The 22,825-nt window shown below is 40.6% G+C and overlaps 1 protein-coding gene across 4 annotated transcripts in view; it reads left to right on the top strand.

Annotated features, from left to right (window-relative positions):
* Ankrd12 (ankyrin repeat domain 12) overlaps positions 1-22,825 on the top strand; it is an 89,859-nt gene that overhangs the window by 39,749 nt on the left and 27,285 nt on the right. For 3 of the 4 annotated variants that reach the window (XM_027397772.2, XM_027397771.2, XM_035441172.1), the window contains one exon: positions 1,246-1,393. In XM_027397772.2, the coding sequence (XP_027253573.1) occupies positions 1,246-1,393 (148 nt within the window). Of the gene's footprint in view, positions 1-1,245; positions 1,394-9,534; positions 9,615-22,825 lie in introns of those variants that run through there. The other variant, XM_027397773.2, reaches the window with a different exon arrangement.

The following is a 22,825-nucleotide window of genomic DNA, read 5'->3' as shown; positions in this document are numbered from 1 at the left end:
TGGAAGCTTCCGTCTGGGTACTGGGAACTGAGTTCAGGTCCTCTACAAGCGCCATAAGAGTTCTGAGTACTGTTTTCTCCTTGCTCTTCTGTTTGTGCTGAAGACAGAAGAAAACAAAAGCTGCTAAACGTTCTTATCCCTGTATATCTATACCATGTCCTATGAACTAAAGCTAAGAAAGTATATTTCTGTTCAATAAAATCCATAATATCTTAAAGAAACATAAAAAGTATTCTTGAGGAGGGGGAAGCCGAAAGAGAGCAGATGTGTGAACCAGGTCTAAGTGCTAAGGGTTGGAGGGTGTTGACACAGCTGGTCTGTACTCTGCCATTATTTAAACACCTTTATGCTGCTTTACTCCTACTTCTGTTTTAGGTATCTATTAATTTATTAACTTATTTTCAGGGTGGAGTTTCTTTTCTCTCTGTGTAGCCCTGGCTATCCTGGACCTCAGTGTGTAGACCAGGCTGGCCTCACAGAGATCTGCCTGCCTCTGCCTCCTGATGCTGGGATTAAAGGTGTGCGCCACCACCACCCAACTGTATTTATTATTTTTTTTTAATTTCTCATTTTTTGCCTGTTATGTTTTAAGCAACTTTAAGTTAATGCAACTACTCATTAGAGTGTTTGTATATGAGGTTTTTATGTAAAATGTTGGTTATGTTGGAAATTTTGTGGCATGTTTTTCAAACCCTCTGAACCTACATTGCTTGCTTCCCCGATGATCACAGAAAGCATTTCAATAGACTCAAGAGTCCTTGTTTGTTTGTTTTTAGACAGGGCCTCTCTATGTACCCCTGGCTGTCCTGGGACTCTATGTGGACCAGGCTTTGAAACCATCTCTCCAGCTCCCCTACCCCATTTAAAATTTAAGGAGAACATTTCTTTATAGTAGATGAGGTCATTGTGTGGGGTGAGGTTTAACAAAAGTGGAATTAGTGAATAATAATAATGATTTTGAGTAGATGCTGTGTCATGGATGTAGAATAGACGAAATAACATTCAAATGGATGCTGTGTTATCAAGAGAATGGCTTGAGAGACTGGACAGACAGCTCAGCAGTTAAGATCACACACTGCTCTTCCAGATGCCTGGTTTAGTTTCTAACACCCATGTGGCAGCTCACAACCATGTGTCACTCTGGTCCCTCCCAGGGTCCACAGACACTCACACACGTTAGAAAGAGGGGAATGATGGTCTGAAATAAATGACAGGACTAAACTTTGCTACTGTTGGATGTTGCAGATAGTGAAGCTCTTGCTTCGTCATGGTGGGAACCCATTTCAAGCTAACAAGCATGGAGAGCGTCCGGTAGACGTGGCAGAGACAGAGGAGTTGGAGCTGCTGCTAAAAAGAGAGGTGCCTTTGTCTGGCGACGATGAAAGTTACACAGGTTTGTGTCTTTCTTGTTGTTTTGAGACAGGGTTTTGCTCTTTAGCCCAGGCCAGCCTCAAACTGGCAATCTTCCTGCCCCGTCCTGCTGAGTACTGAGATTACAGGTGTGTGCTGCCAACCCCAGCTACAGGTTCAGATACTATATAGTCAGTTGTTTGGTGTGGTATTGCATAGAACATTCTGCACTGGTGTGTAATACAAAGACGAGTACCTTAGTGCCGGCTAGTTATTGAGTGCTTGTGTAGTTAGTGTTGAGTGGTGGAGCTACTGCCCTTTGTGTGCAGTGAACAGCTTACATGAATGAGGTCATAGCACCCTCACACAGTGTCTGTTGTAACCACAGAAGCTGCTAAACTAACCTTTTACTGCATTGGGTCTTACCACGCATGCCTATCAACACTGCCGCTGTCATTTCTTCCCCTTGCTTTCATTTGGTACCATGTAGCTACTAACAATATATAGTTCGTGTCTTTTCTTGACATTAATAAGTCATCTTTACAATTTGTGCCTTTATAAATGGGGTGATTGAGCCCTAATAAGCAATTTCTTTACAAACATAACTTTTATTTATTATTACTAGTTTTTTGTTTTGTCTTTCTGGTCAGGGTCTTACTTTTTTTTCAGGCCTGACCTTGAACTCAGGGCTCTACCTATCTCTGTCTCCTGACTGCTAGGATTAAAGTCATCCACCACCATGCCTGGCTACAAATGTAATTTTTAGAAAAAAAAAAGCAATCCAGCTGGTAACGGGACCCATGGCCCTGTACTTGTTAGGTAAGCATTTTACTGCTGAACTAGGCCCTAGCTCCTCAAGGGACATGTTAGAAAACACTTGTCATACTTATAGTTAAAAAATACAGCTTACGGATATTATAGGGAAACACTTTCCTGTGTTGAAGAGTTTTCTGGGTTCAAATTGAGCCCCTCGAGGAACATGTTAGAAAACACTTGGCATACACTAAGTAGACATGTGACTTTTATATTAAATTATACACATGGGATTAAGTACCAAAGTGTACTTTTAGCCATCTACAAGAAGTGAGAGTTTGAACACAGTTTTTAAAAAGTTTTACTTGTTATTTTTTTGTGGTAGTTAATCGTCTTTGATGTAGAAGGCTTTCTAAAGATTGCACCTTCTGAGTGTGGCCCTGGTGGCCCTGCACATAGGTAGCTGTAAACGTGCTGTCCTTGTTGAGAGGGGCCACCCGATGGTGGATAGAGGGATAAAGGAGCCACGCAGTAAAGACCAGCAGCCGTCACTGCCTAGCGACCTCTGCAGGACTTGTAAATATCATCAGTTGCTTAAAGGAGAGGTTATGCCTACCAAGAAAAACATAGTTTAAACACCAAACAAAAACTAAAACACTTGTGAAGAATAGTAAGTAGAGTAAACTCAAAAAAGGCATGTTATTGGGCTGGAGAAATGGCTCAGTGGTTAAGAGCATTGCCTGCTCTTCCAGAGGTCTCAGGTTTCCAGCACCCACCTGGCAGCTCACAACTGTCTGTAATTCCAGTTCTAGGAGATCTGACACCCTCACACAGACACATGCAAGCAGAATACCAGTGTACATAAAAATAAATAAATCATTAAAAAAAGACTTTTTTTTTCCGTTTTTCAAGACAGGGTTTCTCTGTGGCTTTGGAGGCTGTCCTGGAACTAGCTCTTGTAGACCAGACAGGTCTTGAACTCACAGAGATCAGCCTGCCTCTGCCTCCCAAGTGCTGGGATTAAAGGCGTGCACCACCACTGCCCGGCTTAAAAAAAAAGAATTTTAAAACAAGAAAAATGTCTTCTGGTCTGCTTAAATAAATAAACTACAAAGGATATAGATTAAAAACACATCTACTTAAAGTATTTATTAGTTTAAGTCAAATATATACTACCTCTATCTATTCAAGTATATCTATACTACTGTAAAAAAGTACTATTTTGGGTGGAGGTCTTGGGAGATGGTGTCTCAGTGGGTAAAGTGCTTGTTGCTTGAAGACCTGAATCTGGATCTCTAGCTCCTACAGAAAATGCCAGGAGAATGTCATGGACTGTCTGTAATCCTAGTGTTTGGGAGGCAAAAAGAAGGATTTTCTGAGGTAGACTGCCTAGCTAGACTAGCCAGATTGTCAAGGACCCAGTATACAAGGCGGGGAGTAATGAACCCTGGGACAAACATGCATGCAGGTCGCCATACAAATCTAAACCGTAAATGTATCTCAGCACATGGGTAAAGGTGCCTGCTGCCAAGCCTGCAATCTGAGTTTAACTCCTGGAACCCAGATGGTGAAAGGAGAGAGCCAACTCTCAGACGTTGTCCTCTGACCTCTGTGACCTCTGTCCATGCACTGTAGCAGTCACATAACCAAATATATAAGCATAAGACATTTTTAAAGAGAAGGGCTGTAGAGACAGACACAGCCATTAAAGGCTCACAGTCGAAGCATTACTCTCCTCTGCAGTCTAGCAATGGAGCTGAGGACCTAATGGGCGCAGGATAGTCTGACTGAGCACACCTCCATCCTGTGCTCACATAGGTGTAACCCTGATGTTTATCACACCACAGTCACCTGTTAGTCATTTAAGTGTTCTCTTTTTTTATTGGCAGCATTAGATGCACCACACTTGAAATCCTTGGTGGGGATCATCACCACCCACCACATGTCTTCTTTGTAAGCTAGCCTCTTACTGTATGTTTTTAAACTTCTCATTTACCCCCCTTTTTGGACAGAATATTATGTAGTCTGGGCAGACATCAAACTCACTGTGTAGTCAAACTGGCCTTGAATTTGTGATCCTCTTTCCTCTACCTCCCAAGTACTGCAATTGCAGGCATGTGCCATCACACCTGGTTGTGCTGGGGAACAGGCCCCAGGGCCTGATGAGAGTAATCAGGCACTCCACCAATTGAGAATACATCCTTAGCCCTCAAATTCTCAGCATTTTATTATGGAAAATACTCAAATATACTAATTTTCAAGGAATTATACATAGTACATATCATTAGACAGTGATAGGCCTGCAGGGTGTGTATGTGTGGGCAGGAGGCTGTGTGTGTGAGCCAGTGTCTGCAGATAGCAGAAGGGGACCTGATCTCCAGGGACTGGATTACAGATGGTTGTCATGAGGTGCCCAGCATGGCTTCTGGGAAGCAAACTTTAGTACTCTGCAAAAATAGCCGGCACATTTAATGGCTAAGCTATTTCTTCAGCATCAGCTTAACCTATCCTTCAAGTATAAAAGTAGATGGATAGATAACCAAAAAAATAGTGTGTATGAAGTAGTGGTGTAAAACATTAATAATAGACAAATCTGGTTAAAAGATATGTAGAATTTAGTAATTTCAATTTTTTAAACTTTTGAAGTTTGTTATTATTTTCAAATAAAGTATAAAATATATGCCACTGAAGGATGAAAGACGGCTCAGTGGTTAAGAGCACACACTGCTCTAGCAGAGGACCTGAGTTCAGGGCCAGTTCTAGGGAGGATCTGATGCCTCTGGCCACCACAGGTACCTGCACCGACATACGCTATCAAAATGTTCTTGCTCTATTAAAAGCCCTAAGAGAAACGAGTAAGATGGTAGCAAGGATTCCTAGCTCCCATGTGATCTTAAGATATTTTCTACCAGAAAAATAATGACGACTTTCTAGCATATACTTAGATGAGTTTGGAACTGTGTCTCACTTCAGATTTAAGGCGTTATCAAAGACAATGCAATCTTGTTAAAAGACCTCAAGAGACTACTTGAAGCGATTCCCCTCTAGTCAACGATGATGTCATGTCCTATCCAGTAAGATTAATTGCAAGGTTTGAGAACTCATCTTATCCATTTAAATTCATGGGTTTATAATGATAGTTTTAAACATTAATGTGTACTAATCAGAGAATGCTGGAGAACCAGTTTGTTTTCTAATTAAGCAAAGAAACAGGAAAAATCATTATTTTGCTTAATCTGTAGGAATCCTAAAACTGGGAAACTTGTTTGTGTTAAGAAATGTCTTTAGCGACTAAAGAGATGCCTCAGAGGTTAAGAGCATCAACTCTTCTTCCAGAGGTCCTTAGTTCAATTTCCAGCAACCACATGCTGGCTCACAACTATCTGTAGTGAGATCTGGTGTGTAGGCAAACATGCAGACAGAGCAGTATCTACATAATAAATAAAACTTTAAAAAGAAATATCTTTAGAAAATTAATCCAGGTAAAATATGTGGGAAAATGTGACCATGTTTGTAACCCTGAGTGTTAATATATCTAAGCATTGAACATCAGCATTTACTACCATTAAATAAAAAGCAAGAATAAAAATACCTTGTATCGCCAGGCGTTGGTGGCACACACCTTTAGTCACAGCACTGGGGAGGCAAAGACGGGTGGATCTCTGTTACAATAAATCTTTCTGCCAAAAGCCATCCACCACCACATGTGAGCTTTACACCAGCAGCCCGCCCAAGTTAGGGCCCAAATTAATACACAGAGAGACTTTAATGAGGTACAATGCTGCTTGGCCAATGACTAGGACTTCTCATCTGCTAGCTCAGTCTGAATTATCATAAACCTATATATTTTATAAGACTTATCTTATAGAGGATGCCTTCCGCCGCCGCCGCCCTCTCTTGCTGGTGGCTCACATCCTGCCACTGGAGGAGCCAAAGGGGAAAAGGAACACTTCCTGTTTCTCCTTCTTTAAATATGAGTCTCCTTGCTATGTCACTTCCTGCCTGGATCACCACTTCTCTACATCTCCCAGAATCCTCTTTGACTCCTAGTCCCGTCTAACTTGCTGTCTCATTGGCTAATATTTACTTTACTTTACTGTCTCATATTTACTTTAATATGTAAGGTACACAGATACAGCTCAGTGAACAGAGACTGACCCAGGGAGGTTATGTGAAGGTTCTTGCACATGAATCTAAGACTGAAACCTGCTAGGGGGCAGACAAGTATCTTCCCAGAGCTTCAGCCACTCACTGGGAAAGGTTACCTTACCTTCTGCTCCTGGCACCAGGAGCTGCCACTCAGCCTACTTACTTAGGGTGCCGTGCACTGGTAAAGAAGGCAACTACCTCCGGAGTCACCTAGAGATACTAAAGAGCAGTCAGCTTACGTGAATGCAATTTTAACACCACTAACAAAGAAACAAGAGGAAGAGAAGTTCTAGCACTACACAGTGTTAGCAATGGCATGTGGTCCCAGTGTGCAAGAGGACAGAAAGCTTACTAGTCCAGGTCCAGCCTGGACCATAGGGCAAGATGGGACTAGGAAGGAAAGTTTGGGGCTAGAGCTGTGGCTTAATTGGTAAAGTGTTTCTTCGCGTGTGTGAAACTCTAAGTTCAGTCTCCAGGAAAACACAGACACCTCAGAAAATGAAGTACTTGTAGAAGCTAACAAGACATGGCAATTCAGTAGATAAGTGAACTAAACCATTAAATTGTTATTTTAAAAATAAGTAAAACAGGTCATATTTGGTATGACATAACAAAAAGCACAGAATGAGTTATAGTAAAGCGGACATAAGTAATAGCTACAGTGAACCTAAAAAACTTGGAAATTAAATTTATAGAAATTTAAAATACTTGGCAAAGATATAACTTACCTGTGAGACTAAAACAAGCAAACAAAAAAAAAAAGTGGAGAAAACAGCATGTGTTTAGAAGACTTAACAGCTGGGCTGGTAGTGCACACCTTTAATCCTAGCACTTGAGGAAGAGGCAGGCAGGCAGATCTCCATGAGTTCAAGGCCAGCTGGGGCTATGTGGTGAGACCCTGTCTAAAAAAGGGTGGGGAGGGAGACTTAGAAAGCAGAGTGGTATGTACTTTTCTTGCTTGGAAGAATAAACCAACGTCTAAGAATGGTCACCTGAGAAAAGGATGGGATGAGAAGGCAGGGAAGTGAGTTGTGACTGTGTTTCAGCAGCTTAAGAGAATACAAGAAAGAGTCCTGAATGGAGAAGTGAACCCTGAAATATTTGTGGGTGAGACAATGGGGTGGGGTCTGTGTAGTCAGAGTGCTGTGGACGTGTGGTGAATGCCGGTGTGAGACAACAGGAAACTGATGGTTTGGACTGAAGCTGAAGCAGGAGGAGGAGCTCTGGAAGGTGAAGACTATCCTTGTGTATCATTTTATTCATCACTTATAAGAGAGAGCATGGACATGAGAGAGTGTGTGTTCATGACAGGCACGTGGACGGCATAGGACAATGTGCTAGAGTTGGTTCTCTCCTTCAACCATGTGGGTCCCAGGGGTTAACTGAAGCCTCAGGCTTGGTGGCAAGTACGGTTAGTACTAGTGGCTGAGCTATCTTCACAAAAATATTCTTAAAGTACTTAGCCCTCTTTATTACTCAGGCACAGGCCTGGGAATACCATGGCTATTCCAATATTCTTTTTATGGCCAAATGTTTTTAAAGTATGCCAGTGTCATTAGGAGGTTGGTTTGAAAACTCAAATATGTTGATGGTGTGCTTTGAGCTGCAACTGCTTGTAAAGATTTTCATGTGTGTTAGGTTGGAAAAGTTAAGATGAATAATCATAGCTTATAGCTAATTTCATTAAGTGACCAGCATTATTTGGTGTTTGGATTGGTTTGATTTGGTTTGGTTTTGCAGTTCTGGGTATCAAAACCAGACCCTCACACATTGGTAGGGAAGTAGTTTATCCCTGACATCCCTAGCCATGAGCACTGCTTTTAAGCCTGTGCGTATGCTTACATACATACATAAAACATCTCTGTGTGCAGTATTATAAGGAATCAAGATGTAGAGAGGAACACACACTCTAGTGTAGAGATAGAGGTGGCAGAAACAGGCCTGGGTTAGTTTTTAATTCCTATATGTATGGGTGTTTTGCCTGCATGTATGTTTGTGCATCACACATCACATGTATATATACTACATGTGTGCTTAGTGCCCAAGGAAGCCAAGGGTAGGGTTGGATCCCCTTGGACTGGATAGTTACAGATAGTTGTGAGCTTCCCTGTGGGTGCTGGAAATTGAACAGGTCCTCTGGAAGAGTAGCCAGGGCTCTAACTGACTGAGCCATCTAGAACCTTTTTATTTTGAATAGTCTATTGTTTTCACACCTGAACTCCAAGTATAATACAGACTAAGTGCATTTCACGGAACCTGTTTTTAGTAAGATTACACGTGATTTTCACTGCTAGCTCCTTTAGAAGTATTTCACTCCTTTTCTCTTCAAAGTAGAAGTTGGAAATGCTGACTGTTTACTTTTCTAATGCCCTGGTGTCAGGGACATAATTCCCTTTGACTTTCTACCAGCTTCCTAGACTGCTTTATTCCAAGTTCGTTATAGATGTCATCTTCTTTTCCTTGATGCCACGTTGATTTTCTCAAATATTTCACTTATGGATCCTCTTCTCTTAACAGATAGTCTCCCAAATAAGTTCAGTATACATCATCATTTTAAACTACCACTTACATATTAGGAACTTCCAAATATATCTTTCAATCCCAGACTTATCCCCTAATCTCAAAAACTTAGTTTAGTTGCCTCTGGATGTTGTCACTTATATTCATTCCCTTAGTGAAACCTCAGAAATCAACACACACAAATGTAACTTACTTTCCCGTCTTATACCACTGTGGTTTTTCTTTCCTTAATGACATCACTTGTCTGTACTTGGAAGCCGCCTTAACTACCTTTTCTCCCTTTTCCTCTAAGTTATTCTACAACTATTTCTGAGCCCCTTCTGTGTGTTAGGCACTGTTTAATAAGAGCTGTATGTAGAGCTGATTAAGAAAACAGGTAGTAATAGTTCCACTATTTTCAGCCAGTTTTTACATCCAGCCTGTTTGCAGATCTGTCTGTTATGTAAAAGCTGGAAGTCCCTTACACAGCCTTCCTGCTCCATAGAATCGGGATTTATCAACTGTAATTCACTATCTTTCATGAGAAAGTAAGAAATTTTTTTGAAAAGTAGAACGTTTTATATGCTATGTTCTATTGTTGCTATGAACTCTTTAATTTTGTTTCTCCAAGAAACAGTAATTTTTTGTTAAAAAACTGTCCATAGAACAAAGTGCTGTGACAAATTTTTCAAATAATTAGAGCAGGACAAATCTTCTAGAACCTTTTTTTATTTTTCACTAGTACTATTTCATGTGTTCATCAGTTATGTATTGATTTTTCAGAATATTTATTTTCCACATGGTGAATGTGCCTGAATTATTGCTTGATCAAAGTGCCTCAAGGAATGATGCAAAAATTGTCAGTAAGTATCATACAAAGATTTTGGAGTTGCTGAAGACTGATGAAAATAACCCAAATTTTGTTTGTTAATTTACATGAGGTCCTTGTTAAAATTATCATTATCAATCTTCAACCAATCAAAATCCAGAATGCATTATTTAATGAAGAATTAATTTAACTGCCCACAGATGTTTGTATGTGAAGTCTCACAGCATCATTATCCTCAGAAATACCCTCCATGTGACAGGTACATTTCAAGGGTTATAAAAATTAGAGGATAAACAAGTCTGTGAACTTCACAATTGAATGAACTTGGAGTAACAATGTCATATATGTAACATTTCCAATGTAATTTATTCCACAAAATACTGTGTTATGTCAGTTCTCCTCAAAGTAGCTATCTTGTAAAGTATTTGCTGGTAATACCAGTCAACCCCTCCCCAAGATAAGGAGCCTGGGCCAGAATGTCATTCAATGACTGCTTCCTTCATCCCTGGAGAAAATGCTACTAAGAATGTCAGCCGACAGGCACAGTGTCCGTTTAGTGATGCAATGTGCCATTTACTGGCTTCCACTTGGTGGACAATCCTGTTTTATAAGGGACAGTGTCACCAGTGGATGAGGTACTGCACTTGGAGCAGCAGTTTTAAATCATGTTGGTCAGATATTTGTGATGAGACTGCAGGAGTGCATGCCCTGCTTATTACAATTTATTTTAATGTAAGTGTGTGATTTGTAATTTTGCATAGTTTTTAGTTATGTGTCCCCATCCTCAATATCCACCTTTTCTAGTTTGCTTTGCTTTTTCTAGATAGAGTCTCCTGGCTGGCTTTGAATTTGCTTTGTAAACCAGGCTGGCCCTGAACTCACAGAAATCCATCTGCCTCTGTCTCCCAATGCTGGGATTAAAGGTGTGGTCACCACTCCTGGCCTATTTCCTAATCTTACTCATTGTTATCTTAAGTGAAAAAAATCCATTCTCCCCCGTCAAGATCCTACGCAGTAATAATTTCTTGTTGTCACTCTAAGAGTTGAGTCATATTCGGCCAGACCTTACTCTTGAATTGTAACTAGCACGATGGAGACGTGACGTGAATGAGCCCCATGAGCCCACCCACCCCATTCTCCCCAACACTCAGCAGTTGCCTGACTAGAGGCTCCTTAGTGCCTCGCCATGCTCCAGCCTTTTCATTGAAGGAGTCACTGTTAAAAGAGCTGTCCACTTTCCCATGTCTCCCTCTCTGGCCTTTTTAAACATAATTATCTGTACATTGCAGCTTAACCAGAGAAATGTCCTCGTAAACTGCTTTTAGAGTCTTCTGCAAGGTCTTGAGCCCTTTGAAAGCAGATCGATGCATTTGTGTTTCATGAAACACAAAAAAGTCCAGTACTTGTAATAATTTCTCAGTGTTAAAATAGTACATTTTATTATTCTGCCAAAAACATTGTCATAATTTATCAGACTATTTTCATTAGTTCTATATTTTAGTAGCTATAGGTACATACTTATAGGTTTATAATAGTTAATCAACAGATCAAAATAAGCCAATATTTAAGTCAAAATATACCAGAATTTTTTATGAAATGGGCTATATGATGCTAGCACAAGTTAGAAACATGATTTTAGGAAATCTCAGAGCTAAGTTATGAATGTAACAGCTATAGGAAGAAGTTCTTTGTGTTATTTTTAGAGTGTCCAGATAATATACAACATAGTTGATCATTAGTATTCGACTTGATATGCACCACATTTTATAGAATAAAGGCATTTGGGGCCTGGAGAATTGCTCATCAGTTATAAGTGCTGGCTGTCTTCCACAGAAGCTGAGTTTGATTCCAAGCACCCAAATGGAGGCCCAAAACCTTGTGTAGCTCCAGTTCCAGGGGATCTGTGGGTACCAGGCTCACACGCGTGCTGCACAGACATATGTATATGTAGGCAAAACAGTCATATACATAAAATAACAGTTAAAAATTAAAGAAAGGAATTTTCTTGTTGATATACTAGAGTTAAAGGTTTTTCTAACGTGAAGTTAAAATGTAAATAGTATTTTTGTTCCTTTCCAAGTAGCATGTTGTAATAACTTCAGCATATTTAAGATATAGAAAGGGTTAGAGCTTTTATAAAAGATGAAATCCATTTATTCCCCTGATAACTTGATTTTGATAAGAAGCCAAGACTGCTCTCAGCTCTCAATCTGGCAGCTCCCTCTTCCCCACCCTCATGCTCCCAATTAGCTCAGGAGTTCCTGCCTCTTCCCATTCCTGGGGTCCATTCCTTTATCCCTTAGAATCCTTCATGTTTCCTAGTTTCTTTGGTGAAGAGGATTGTAGGCTGGTAATCCTTTGCTCTATGTCTAAAATTCATATATGAGTGAGCACATACCATGTTTGTCTTTTTGTGACTGGGTTACCTCACTCAGCATGGTGTCTTCTAGTTCGATCCATTTGCCTGTGAAATTCATGATTTCATTGTTTTTTCTGCTGAGTAGTACTCCATTGTATAAATGTACCACATTTTCTCTATCCATTCTTCAGTTGAGGGGCATCTTGGTTGCTTCCAGGTTCTGGCTATTACAAACAATGCTGCTATGAACATGGTTGAACATATGTCCTTGTTGTATGAACGTGCATTATTTGGGTATAACCCCAAGAGTGGAATTGCTGGATCTTGAGGTAGACTGATTCCCATTTTTCTGAGCAACTACCATACTGATTTCCAGAGTGGTCTTATAAGTTTGCACTCCCACCAGCAATGGAGGAGTGTTCCTCTTTCTCCACATCCTCTCCAGCATAGATTGTCATTGGTGTTTTTGATTTTGGCCATTCTGACAGGTGTAAGGTGGTGTCTCAACTTCTTGATCTCATTTACTTCGAGGATGTTGAGTAGTAGCAAGCACCGTGCTAGTTGTTTGGTTTTTTTTTTGTTGTTGTTGTTGTTGTTTTTTGATACATCTTTGTAATATTGGTGCTTAGTGAAAATAACCACTTAGGAATCTCATGTACAGAAGGCTGAGTAAGCATACGTCACTATAGACAATAAAATGGTTTTCATTTCGTGGCAACTTAGTAACCAAAATTTAAGATATCCCATGTGTCATCTCCTCTTTTAACGTGGTGGTGTAGACATACTTAAACTGTAATTTTTAAACGTTCTTATATAAAGATCAGCTTTCTGACCACCAATATTTCAAACAGTATCCATTTAGTTCTTTTTAAAGTCAGTACTTCAAATCAATACACATTTTATTATGTATTTATATAGGTTAAGTATACATCAGCCCAGGCCCAAAGCCTTAGAATTTTTAATTCTAGGTGAAATAATTGTTAATGGAAAAATATATATGAAGTTTTAAGTAAGGGGTCAACAAAGAATGAATGCCTAAGTCACCTAATGTTGCGGAGTTTCATTCTTTAGTACTAGATGAATAACATGATAGCCAGTTACCCAGTGGGCCAGGGCTATATAATGAAGCTATATAAAAAAAAAAAAAAAAAAAGAAAGAAAGAGAAATTAGCCTGGTTTCAGGTTTGTGAAATGGTTCAGCAGGTAAGACACTGATGGCCAGCTCTGATAACCTGAGTTCAGTCCCTGGAGCCCACAAGGTGGAAGGAGCAACTAATTCCCTCAAGTTGTCCTCCGACCTCTGGAAGCATGCTGTAGCGTGTTCACGTGTGCCCCTTCAGAGTCGTGCTGCAGTGTGCTCCTCCAGTAATTTAGTTTCTTATTTTAAAAGAGAAACTTAAAACAAATGGCATGTTCTATCTTTTAATTTGCTTTTCACACATAAATGAGAGATTCTAGTTGTAGTTTCAATGTGCTCTGGATAGCTGTAACTTAGTATCGTGTAAGTCCTTAAAGTAAGTCTGTCACATAATTATAGCAGTGAGCTATTACTGAATATTTAAAATAAAACTCTAAGCATACCTTTGAGCAGATCCCTTAAAAAACCATTCATTTAAAAATACTGATTATATGTACATGCACTTAAATAAGCTCAAGTTAATCAGTTTCATCTCATCTAAAGAAAAATGGCTTTCTCAGTCATGGTAGAAGGACCTCTATGTAATGTATGTATTCATAATGGAGTATCTGACCCTGGGTGATTTTTGTCAGTTTCCTTTAGTAACATCAAAATTTTTGTAGTGATATTTGTCCTATTTTCAGATAAAGAAAAATACCATTTTTATAGAATCAGTTTTAATGTTAGAGTTTGACAGAAAGGAGTTGGGTGATGACTAGTTGAGGGATATGTGTGAAGTGTTACAGCCCTCGGTTGTAATTACAGTAAGAACAGACGGGTGTTGGTGGCGCATGCCTTTAATCCCAGCACTCGGGAGGCTGAGGCAGGAGGATCTCTGTGAGTTCGAGGCTAGCCTGGTCTCCAGAGCGAGTTCCAGGACAGTCTCCAAAGCTACACAGAGAAACCCTGTCTCAACCCCCTACCCCCCCAAAAAGACCAAAAAAACAGACAGACATAGTTTTCTCCGCTGTTGTTCATGTCCTGTTCCTTCTGTTTCACCCTGAAACCCCTTATGGTCTTTCCCTTAGCAGAACCTATTATTATAGAAATAAAGTGAGAATGTAAATTACCATCTGATAGGCATATTTCCAAATACACGTGACTTCTTTTCTCCTACATAGTAATAAACAATATTTGCTTTGGAGAATTGAAATTTAGAAATACAGTTTAAAAGTCTCCATGAAGGCCTGGGATGTAGCTGGGATGTTTCTGGGCTTGTCTAAAATGCATGAAGCCTGGGTTGGATTCTTAGCACTATATAAAGCAGGTGTGGTGCATACCTGTAATCACAGCTTCAAGAGATGGATGCAGAAGGGAAAATTGGAGACTAGCCTGGAATTCACAACATTGCTATGTGGGGAGTGGGGTAAGACTGACCGACTGTTTCTAAGCTACAGTTCTCATTGGATGTGAAAGACACCAAGATTTGCTTTCTAAAATGTAGCCTATGTTTTTCTTAAAGATAGTAATTTTGGTTAGTGCAGAACAAAGGAACCACTCAAAATAGACACAAAACAGGTTTGCTTCAGTTGTGAAACATTGTTCCCTAGGAGGTGCCAGAGAATCTCTCCAATTCAGCCACAATGCCAGGTAGTAGCCTCAGCTGGAAGACACGAGTTAGAGATGATCCCAGGCACTGCTAACAGCTCTCTCACTTAGGGGAGGCTGTTCATTCAGCAAGTGGCATTTTCCTTTTATCAGGATGAAAAGAAATCCAAAGACTTGAGGAAAATCAGCTGGGTGAAATGTAAGAAGGCCCAAGATGAACAAAATAGAACAATTGATCCTGCAGATTTTAAATGAAATAGGAAAGAAAAAAGTAAGCTCTCAGTATCCTTGGAAATCAGAGAACAGTAGTCAGAGAACAGTGCCCCTCCAGATAAGATTACTGCAGTCAGACATTGCCAATGGCCCCATTGAAACCTACAGGACGGGAGGCCTGTACGACACACAGCAAGGGCATTGGAAGTACAAGGGAAAGGCATTGGACAGTATATCAAGGACCTGAAGTTTTGATACTGCAAAACAAGAACAAATGTTGGGAAGAAAGTTTTTGTTTCAAAGAGCTTTTTTTTTTAGCACAGGGTGGCCCTCCCTCTTTTCCTCTCTCCCCCTCCCCCTCCTTTTTTTTTTCCTTCTCTATGTTCTTCCTGATTTTTTTTTGTTTTGAGACAACACTTGCCCAGGCTAGCTTTGAACTTGTTAATAATTCTCTTCCCTAGTCTCCTGAGTGTCAAAATTGAATGTATAAACCACTACAACCATCTTGGGATTATTTTTTATGGAAAAAAAGTTAGTTAAAACACGCAGAGAGAACTAGTCAAGCATATCACAATTTTAAGGATAGAACAAGAAAACCTATTACATAACCAAGACTAAGATTAAAAGTTTCCTGAAAATTTCTACAACAATAGCAATGATTTGCATACCTTACAGCAAATTATTGGAGTTTTTGTGAAAAATGTTATCAAGATCTTGTATGTTAGGGCTAGAGAGATGGCTAGAGAGTGTGCACTGCTCTTCCCAAGAACCTTAATTCATTTCCCAGCACCCACACCAGGCAGCTCACAACTGCCTGTTGTGATTCAGATCCAGCTCCTCTGGCACCTGCAGGCCTCTGTGCTCATATGCACACCACATGCAAACGTGGTGTGTCTGCTGTGATGATTGGCAGCTCCAGTCCTAGCTCTTGGGAGGCTGAGCAGCAGAGAGTCAGGTTCAAGGACAGTCTGGGTTTCATAATGAGTCTACCTCAAAAACCAAGGTGTCACCGGGTGGTGGTGGCACACCCTTTAATCACAGCACTCAGGAGGCAGAGGCAGAGGCAGGTGGATCTCTGTGAGTTTGAAGCCAGCCTGGTCTACAAAGGGAATTCCAGGACAGGCTCCAAAGCTACAGAGAAACCCTGTTTCAAAAAACCAACAACAAAAACAAGGTGTGCTCATTCCTGTACTTAAACTAAGTTGTGTACTTTGTCATACTGTGCATGACAAGACTTCTTAGAGACAAAGCCATGGGGATGTCTCAGGAGGCATGTGCAGAAAACTCTGTGGGCTCCAGAACAACAGAAGAAGTCAGTCAGTCATTTAGAAGGGCTAGTAGATGGGCACACCTGAGGTTTAGAAATTCACTCTGCTTCATTAAATAGAAATAAAACCAAATCTGATCCTTTTAAATAAGTTAGGGAAATTATTTAAGTTTAGATGTTGTCCTCTTGGGCAGTAGCATTATTAACAGCAAGTATTGTAAAGTGAATGAAACCCCTCAGTCACTGAAGTATAGCTTAGGACTTTTTAAAAGATTCGTCTGTGCGCCTGAGTGCATGTATGCGCACCACATAACACAGAGGCAGTAAGGGCCATCGGATGCCCTGGGACTGGAGTTTTAAGGTCTTGTAAACCACCCAGTGTTGTGTTGGGGACCTATCTGGGTCTTCTGCAAGGATCAGTCAGTGTTCTTCTTTTTTTTTTTTTTAAGATTTTATTTATTATGTATACAACATTCTGCTTCCATATATATCTGCACACCAGAAGAGGGCAGCAGATCATATAATGGATGGTTGTGAGCCACCATGTGGTTGCTGGGAATTGAACTCAGGACCTCTGGAAGAGCAGTCGGTGCTCTTAACCTCTGAGCCATCTCTCCAGCCCCTCAGTCAGTGTTCTTAGACCTGTAAGCTGTCTTCTCCAGCCCCAAGCTTAGACCTTTTTTATATACAAGGTTGTTTCTAGAAGGCTTATAAATGCCATACCAAATGTAATTAATTTCAGTTAAATATTTATGCTGAAAAAGGGCCATGGAAAGCAGGAGTGGGAGGTGTGGGGTGAGTTGGGGTGGGGTGAGGGAGAGAAGCACCATCACAAAGTTAGATCACCACGCACTCACATTTACCACACTCAGACTGTCCAGATGTGAGCATGGGTTCCACATCTGCGGGTCACCAGCTCCTCACCTCAGGGAGGTGTTAGGGAAAGTGAGTGAGTCAGTCAGCGCATGAATCATCACTCGTCCAAGACACCAACTCACAGAATTGGCATTTGATAAACACCAGTTTCACAAGTTAAAAAAAGCTGATGATGTACCCTGTAATCCTAGTACTTGAGGGGCTGAGGCAGAGGAATCCCAGACTTAAGGTCAGCCTTGGTTTCATGGCAAATACCTAGCTCAAAGTCAAAGCAATATAAACCTCGATGTTATTACAGCAGATGTTCACGTGAGACACCCATCTTTATATGCAGCAGTACAGTCTTTTTAATTGTAGTTACTATTGCAAGATCAAAATTAAAATTCACCTTCCCACTTAGTAGTTTGTAGTCACTTAAGCTAATCGAGGTTTGGCTTTCCTACAGTCATAAGTGAGTTATTTATCAATTTTATGTGATATTTAGGTTCCTTGCATTTTAGCTGTGTTCTTATAGCTATGGGTATCATTTTTGAAAAATTTATTGTTGAATGATGCAGATGTCAGCATGTGACTGAGATATTTTACAGCACTTACTGATTTAATCACATGTATTACAAAGTGATCACGTTCAAATATGACATATTCTGCTGAGAAAAAAAAAAGAAACATAGTACCAGCTAACATCTAAGCAACAGAGGAGAGGCTACCTTAAATGCCCTCCCCTGATAATGAGATTGATGACTGACTTATATACCACTCGATAGCCCTCATCCAGCAGCTGGTGGAAGTAGAAGCCGACACCCACAACTAATCACTGAACTGAACTGGAATCCAGTTGCAGAGAAAGACGAGTGATGAGCAAAGGGGTCCAGACCAGGCTGGTGAAACCCACAGAAACAGCTGACCTGAACATCGGGGAGTTCTTGGTCCCCAGACTGATGGCTGGGATACCAGCATGGGACTGATCCAGACCCCAGGAACATGGGTTTCTGTGAGGAAACCTCAGAAATCTATGGGGCCTCCTGTAGTAATTCAGTACTTATCCCTAGCATAGGTGTAGACTTTGAGAGCCCAATCCACATTGAGGGATACTCCCTGAGCCAAGACACATGGGGGTGGACCTAGGCCCTATCCCAAAGGATATGATAGACTCTGATGACACCCTATGGAAGGCCTCACCCTCCCTGGGGAGCAGAAAGGATATGTGATAGGTAGGGTTTTAGTTGGGGGGGGTGGTTGGGGAGGAGGGGAGAGAGAGGGAACTGGGATTGACATGTAAAACAATCTTGTTTCTAATTCAAATTTTAAAAAAAGGAAAAAAATTTAAAAATTAAAAAAAAAGCAACTGAAAATTGAGTGAACTGGTGTTACCTTTCCCTACACTAGGTTCTGCTGCTGCTGAGCCTACAGTAAGTGTTTAGGTGAGTGCTTCCTCTGCAGACATGAGGACCTGAGTTTAGTCTCCAGCACCCACTGCAGGGAGACGCATGTATGTGTGCATCCTATAATCTCAGTGCTGGAGTGAGAGACAGGAAGATCCTGGGTGTGTGATGTCAGAGCAGTCCAGCTGAATCATCTCCAGTTTATCTCAACAAGTGAGGGCTGCCTGGCGGGAAGGCCTAACAGTTAAGAGCCCTGGTTCTTTTTCTAGAGGACTCAGTTTGATGCCAGCACCCGAGTGGCTGCCCACAACCATCTGTAACTCCAGTTCCAGTGGATCTAATGCTCTCTTCTGTGCATGCAGGCAAAACACCATAACACAGACAAATACATATTTTAAGATTATTTTATGTGTATGGGTATCTCTATAAACAGTGAACATGCCTGGTGCCCTTGGAGGCTACGTGAAGACATCAGTGCCCTGGCATTGGAGTTGCAGAAAATTATGAACTGCCAGGTGGGTGCTGGGAATCATTCTTCAGACACCTCTCCTCCCCACCATTTTTTTAATTAAAAAGAAAATAAGGTGTGGAGTATAAGAGACACTTCATTGTTGATCTCTGGCATATAGATATCCAGACAAAACCGTCCTTAGTGGAAGACTACACAATTTTTTATTTATGGATTTTTGAAACAGGGTTTCTCTGTCACTTTAGAGCTTGTCCTGGAACTCGTTCTAGAGTGCTGGGATTAAAGGCATGTGACATCACCACCCACCGCCCAGCATATACTTTTTAAAGTACATTCTCATGCATGCCATAGCCCATAATATAGATTTGCATGTTACCTGGGTCTTTGAATTTTCCCAGTCTGTTTTACTGCATCTTCATGATTTCAGTTACATTTTAAAAATTTAAGTTTATTATCTCAAATTTAAAATTTCTCTACTTCCCGATATCCAGTGATTTCAGCGTTGAAGAAAATTTGTTGAAAGAGATTTTTCAAGAGGGTTTTAGTTGGAATTGTGCAGGAAATAACATTAACTTTAATGCATGTGTTTTTTTCCAATTTCTAAAATTTTACTCATGCATGAGGTGAGTGTTGAACTTTGAAAATAAATCTCTAGCACTTAGTTTATACCTTAATTCTCTATGTGTAGCATTAAAACCATTTACATGGCCGGGCGGTGATGGCGCACACCTTTAATCCCAGCACTCGGGAGGCAGAGGCAGGCGGCTCTCTGTGAGTTCGAGACCAGCCTGGTCTACAAGAGCTAATTCCAGGGCAGGCTCCAAAGCTACACAGAGAAACCCTGTCTCAGGAAAGAAAAAAAAAAAACACACACACACATTTACATGTCTCTTCTGCCATTTCTCTGAGGAAGCAGCTTTCTGTCTCCTCTCTCTCTCTCTCTCTCTGACTCTCTTTTTCTCCCTCCCTCCCTTCCTCTCGCTCTCCTTTCTCTCTCCTTTCCCTTCCCCCAATAAAGTTTGAACATAAAAGAAAATCATTTACATGCTTATTTTGCCCAAAAACTCCTTTTTAAAATTTATTATTTTATGTGTTAGGATGTTTTGTCTGCATGCATGTCTGTGCCCATATGCATGTTTGATACCAGTAGAGGCCAGAAGGGGGTGCCATACCATCTGGAACTGGAACTACAGGCAGTTGTGAGCCATCACGTGGGTGCTTGGAATTGAACCTGGGTCCTCTGGAAGACCAGCCACTGCATTTAACCACTGAGCCATCTCTCCAGCCCTTTGCCCATGATTTTCAAATAAGGACCTCCACAATTTATCTTAACATTTATGTGTTGAGAGTGTGCACACATGGATCATGATGGGCCTGTGGAAGTCAGGACAACCCATGATGATTGATTTTCTCCTCTCACCGTGGCTCAAACTTGCTGGCCGCCTTGTGGCAAGTGACTTTACCCTCTGAGCTCTACCCAGCTCCTCCCGTTTAACTTTTCTATGTCTTGATGCAGTTCTAAAATTTACAATTTGTACATTTATTCAGTATTAATCATCTACATGCTAAGCAGAGAATTAATAGTCTATTATAAATAGCTATTGTAACTGTCTTATAAACATATAAGACATTCTTAAACATTTTACTTGTTTTTTTAGCTTTTAAACGTATTTTTATTTATGTGTGTGTGTGCATACCTGATTGTATGTGCACCAAGTTCACGCAGGAACTCATGGAAACTGGAAGCATGTGACGGATCCCCCGGCACTGGAGTTACAGGTTGTGCGCTGCCATGTGGGTGCTGGGGATTTACCTGGGTCCTCTGGTAACTGCTGAGCCATCTCTCCTGCCCTGATACATGCTTTTCATGTTTGTGGGAAGTTACATACTGTGTGGGCTTGCACACATGCTTGAGGATACATTAGAACTTACAGAGCATGTTAGAGATGTTGTAGAATGGATACCACTCCATCCACCCCTGGCTTTTCCTTGAAAATGGACAGTTCCCATCCTAGATAACTGGTATTAAAATACACTTTGTATACAGGGGTAACTGGGGCTTAACATCACTTTCCAGACCCCTCCAGTAAATTTACAAAGTGAACACTGAAGACATATATTGTGATGACAGGTGACCTCTTCTTCCTCCCAGCAGACTAATGTATGTGTATCTTTGTGTATTCGTACATGTATGTATGTTATACATGTACACACACACACACACACACACATAAATATATATATATATATATATATATATATATATATAGTCTTCCTATATATAAATCTTGACCCTGCACTTAATTATGAATCTAAAATATCTTCTAGTGATAAATTTGTGGAAAATAATGAGTAAGTGATTAGAATCTGCAGAAGTATTCATAGACATTGTAGGAAAACAAAAAAGCATGCTAGTATGTGTGGTGATTATTTTGTTTATGATCTAACAAATAAAAGCTAGCCACACTAGTCACCTCTCCAGGCCAGGCAGGGGTAGGTAGCACACACCTTTAATTCCCAGCAGCCATGCTAGTTAGCCATAGAAGCTGAGCGGTGGTGGCTCCTGCCTTTAATCCCAACACTAGAGAGGAATATAAGGCGGGTGGAGACAGGAGTCCAGGGTATTCAGTTTTCAGTCACACTGAGGACAGGGTGGTCCCAGCCTTGATAGAGGTGAAACTCTGTAGTGGCTGGCTGCTTTGCTTTTCTGATCTTCAGCTTGAACCCCGATGTCTGTCTCTGGGCTTTTATTATTAATGCTACAAGCATGGCCAATAGATACAGCAAGAAGGAATGAAAAGTGAGAGTTGATAGAATACACTAAAGTCAGAAAAAGCACTCTTGTTTAGTGTGTAGTTGTGAGCTGATTTTCAATGGTTCTGCTTGCTTGCCCTTCATTGGTTTAGTAAGAGTTGTTCCAAAGGTCAGAAGTCTGCTTAGCAAATAAAAAGGTCAGTAGTCAATTGTGGGAGTGAGATGATGGTTCAAGACTTTGAAAAGATTTTTTTTTGCCATATCTAAGATGAGAAGATGTGCATTATAGTCTATAATTCTGACCATAATGTGGCTTGGTCTATGCAAGCCCCTGGGCTGAGGTATTGCCCGTGGGAATAGAGAAAGGATGGATTTAAGCATAGCCTGCTGACCAAAACTTGAATGTTGAAATGGAAACTTGAAGATTTGAGGGTTACAAATGGCTCATAGGGATTTTTATAACAATTAATATTGTGTGTATGAATGTGACACAGCAGATTTGCGAAAGGTCAGAGGACAAAGTGTGGGAATCGGTTCTCTCCCTCTGTCATGGGTTTCAGTTGTCAGACTCCAGCAGAAGCCTGAGGTAAGGAAGGAGGTAGACACTGCATACAGGGTTCAGTAACACCAGAGATGGAGAATGCTGGCTCCAAACCAGCAGCTGGAGAGGAAAAGCAGTGAAGTGAACCCTGTTAGTCCTGATTTTTAAGACAGTGGAAAGTAACCCAGGAAGTTGATCAGTTAAATTTCAGGAGAAAGATGAGAGATTGACTGCAGGTTCTTTGAAGTACAGAGTCGTCATTTTTCCTACAATGTATGATATTGACTGAATAAGTGTTTTTAATGTATAAAACATAAGTCAATCTGTTCAAAATCCAATGTTTATTGACTTTTTTATTAGACTTTTAAAGTGTAATCATTTTGTTAAATACTGATCCAAAAGTATCACATTAAAACATTTAACTTATTTTATATTAGATTTTTGAGGTAGGAGATACCTTCATCTCTTAATTTGTTACATCTGTTCTGGTTGCTTGATCATTTTTATAGAGTTCAAGAAAACATGCAGTTGGGTTTGGTGGCACATGCTTTAATCCTAGGAGGCAGAGACAGGCAGATCTCTTGAGTTTAAGGCCAGCCTGGTCTACAGAGTAAGTTCCAGGACAGACAGCTACACAAACCCTGTCATGAAAAACCAAA

This window comes from Cricetulus griseus, chromosome 2, assembly GCF_003668045.3.
Source record: "Cricetulus griseus strain 17A/GY chromosome 2, alternate assembly CriGri-PICRH-1.0, whole genome shotgun sequence".
NCBI classification, from domain to species: Eukaryota; Metazoa; Chordata; class Mammalia; order Rodentia; family Cricetidae; genus Cricetulus; species Cricetulus griseus.
Note: the sequence above shows the minus strand (reverse complement) of the source record. Positions and strands in the feature narration are given on the sequence as shown.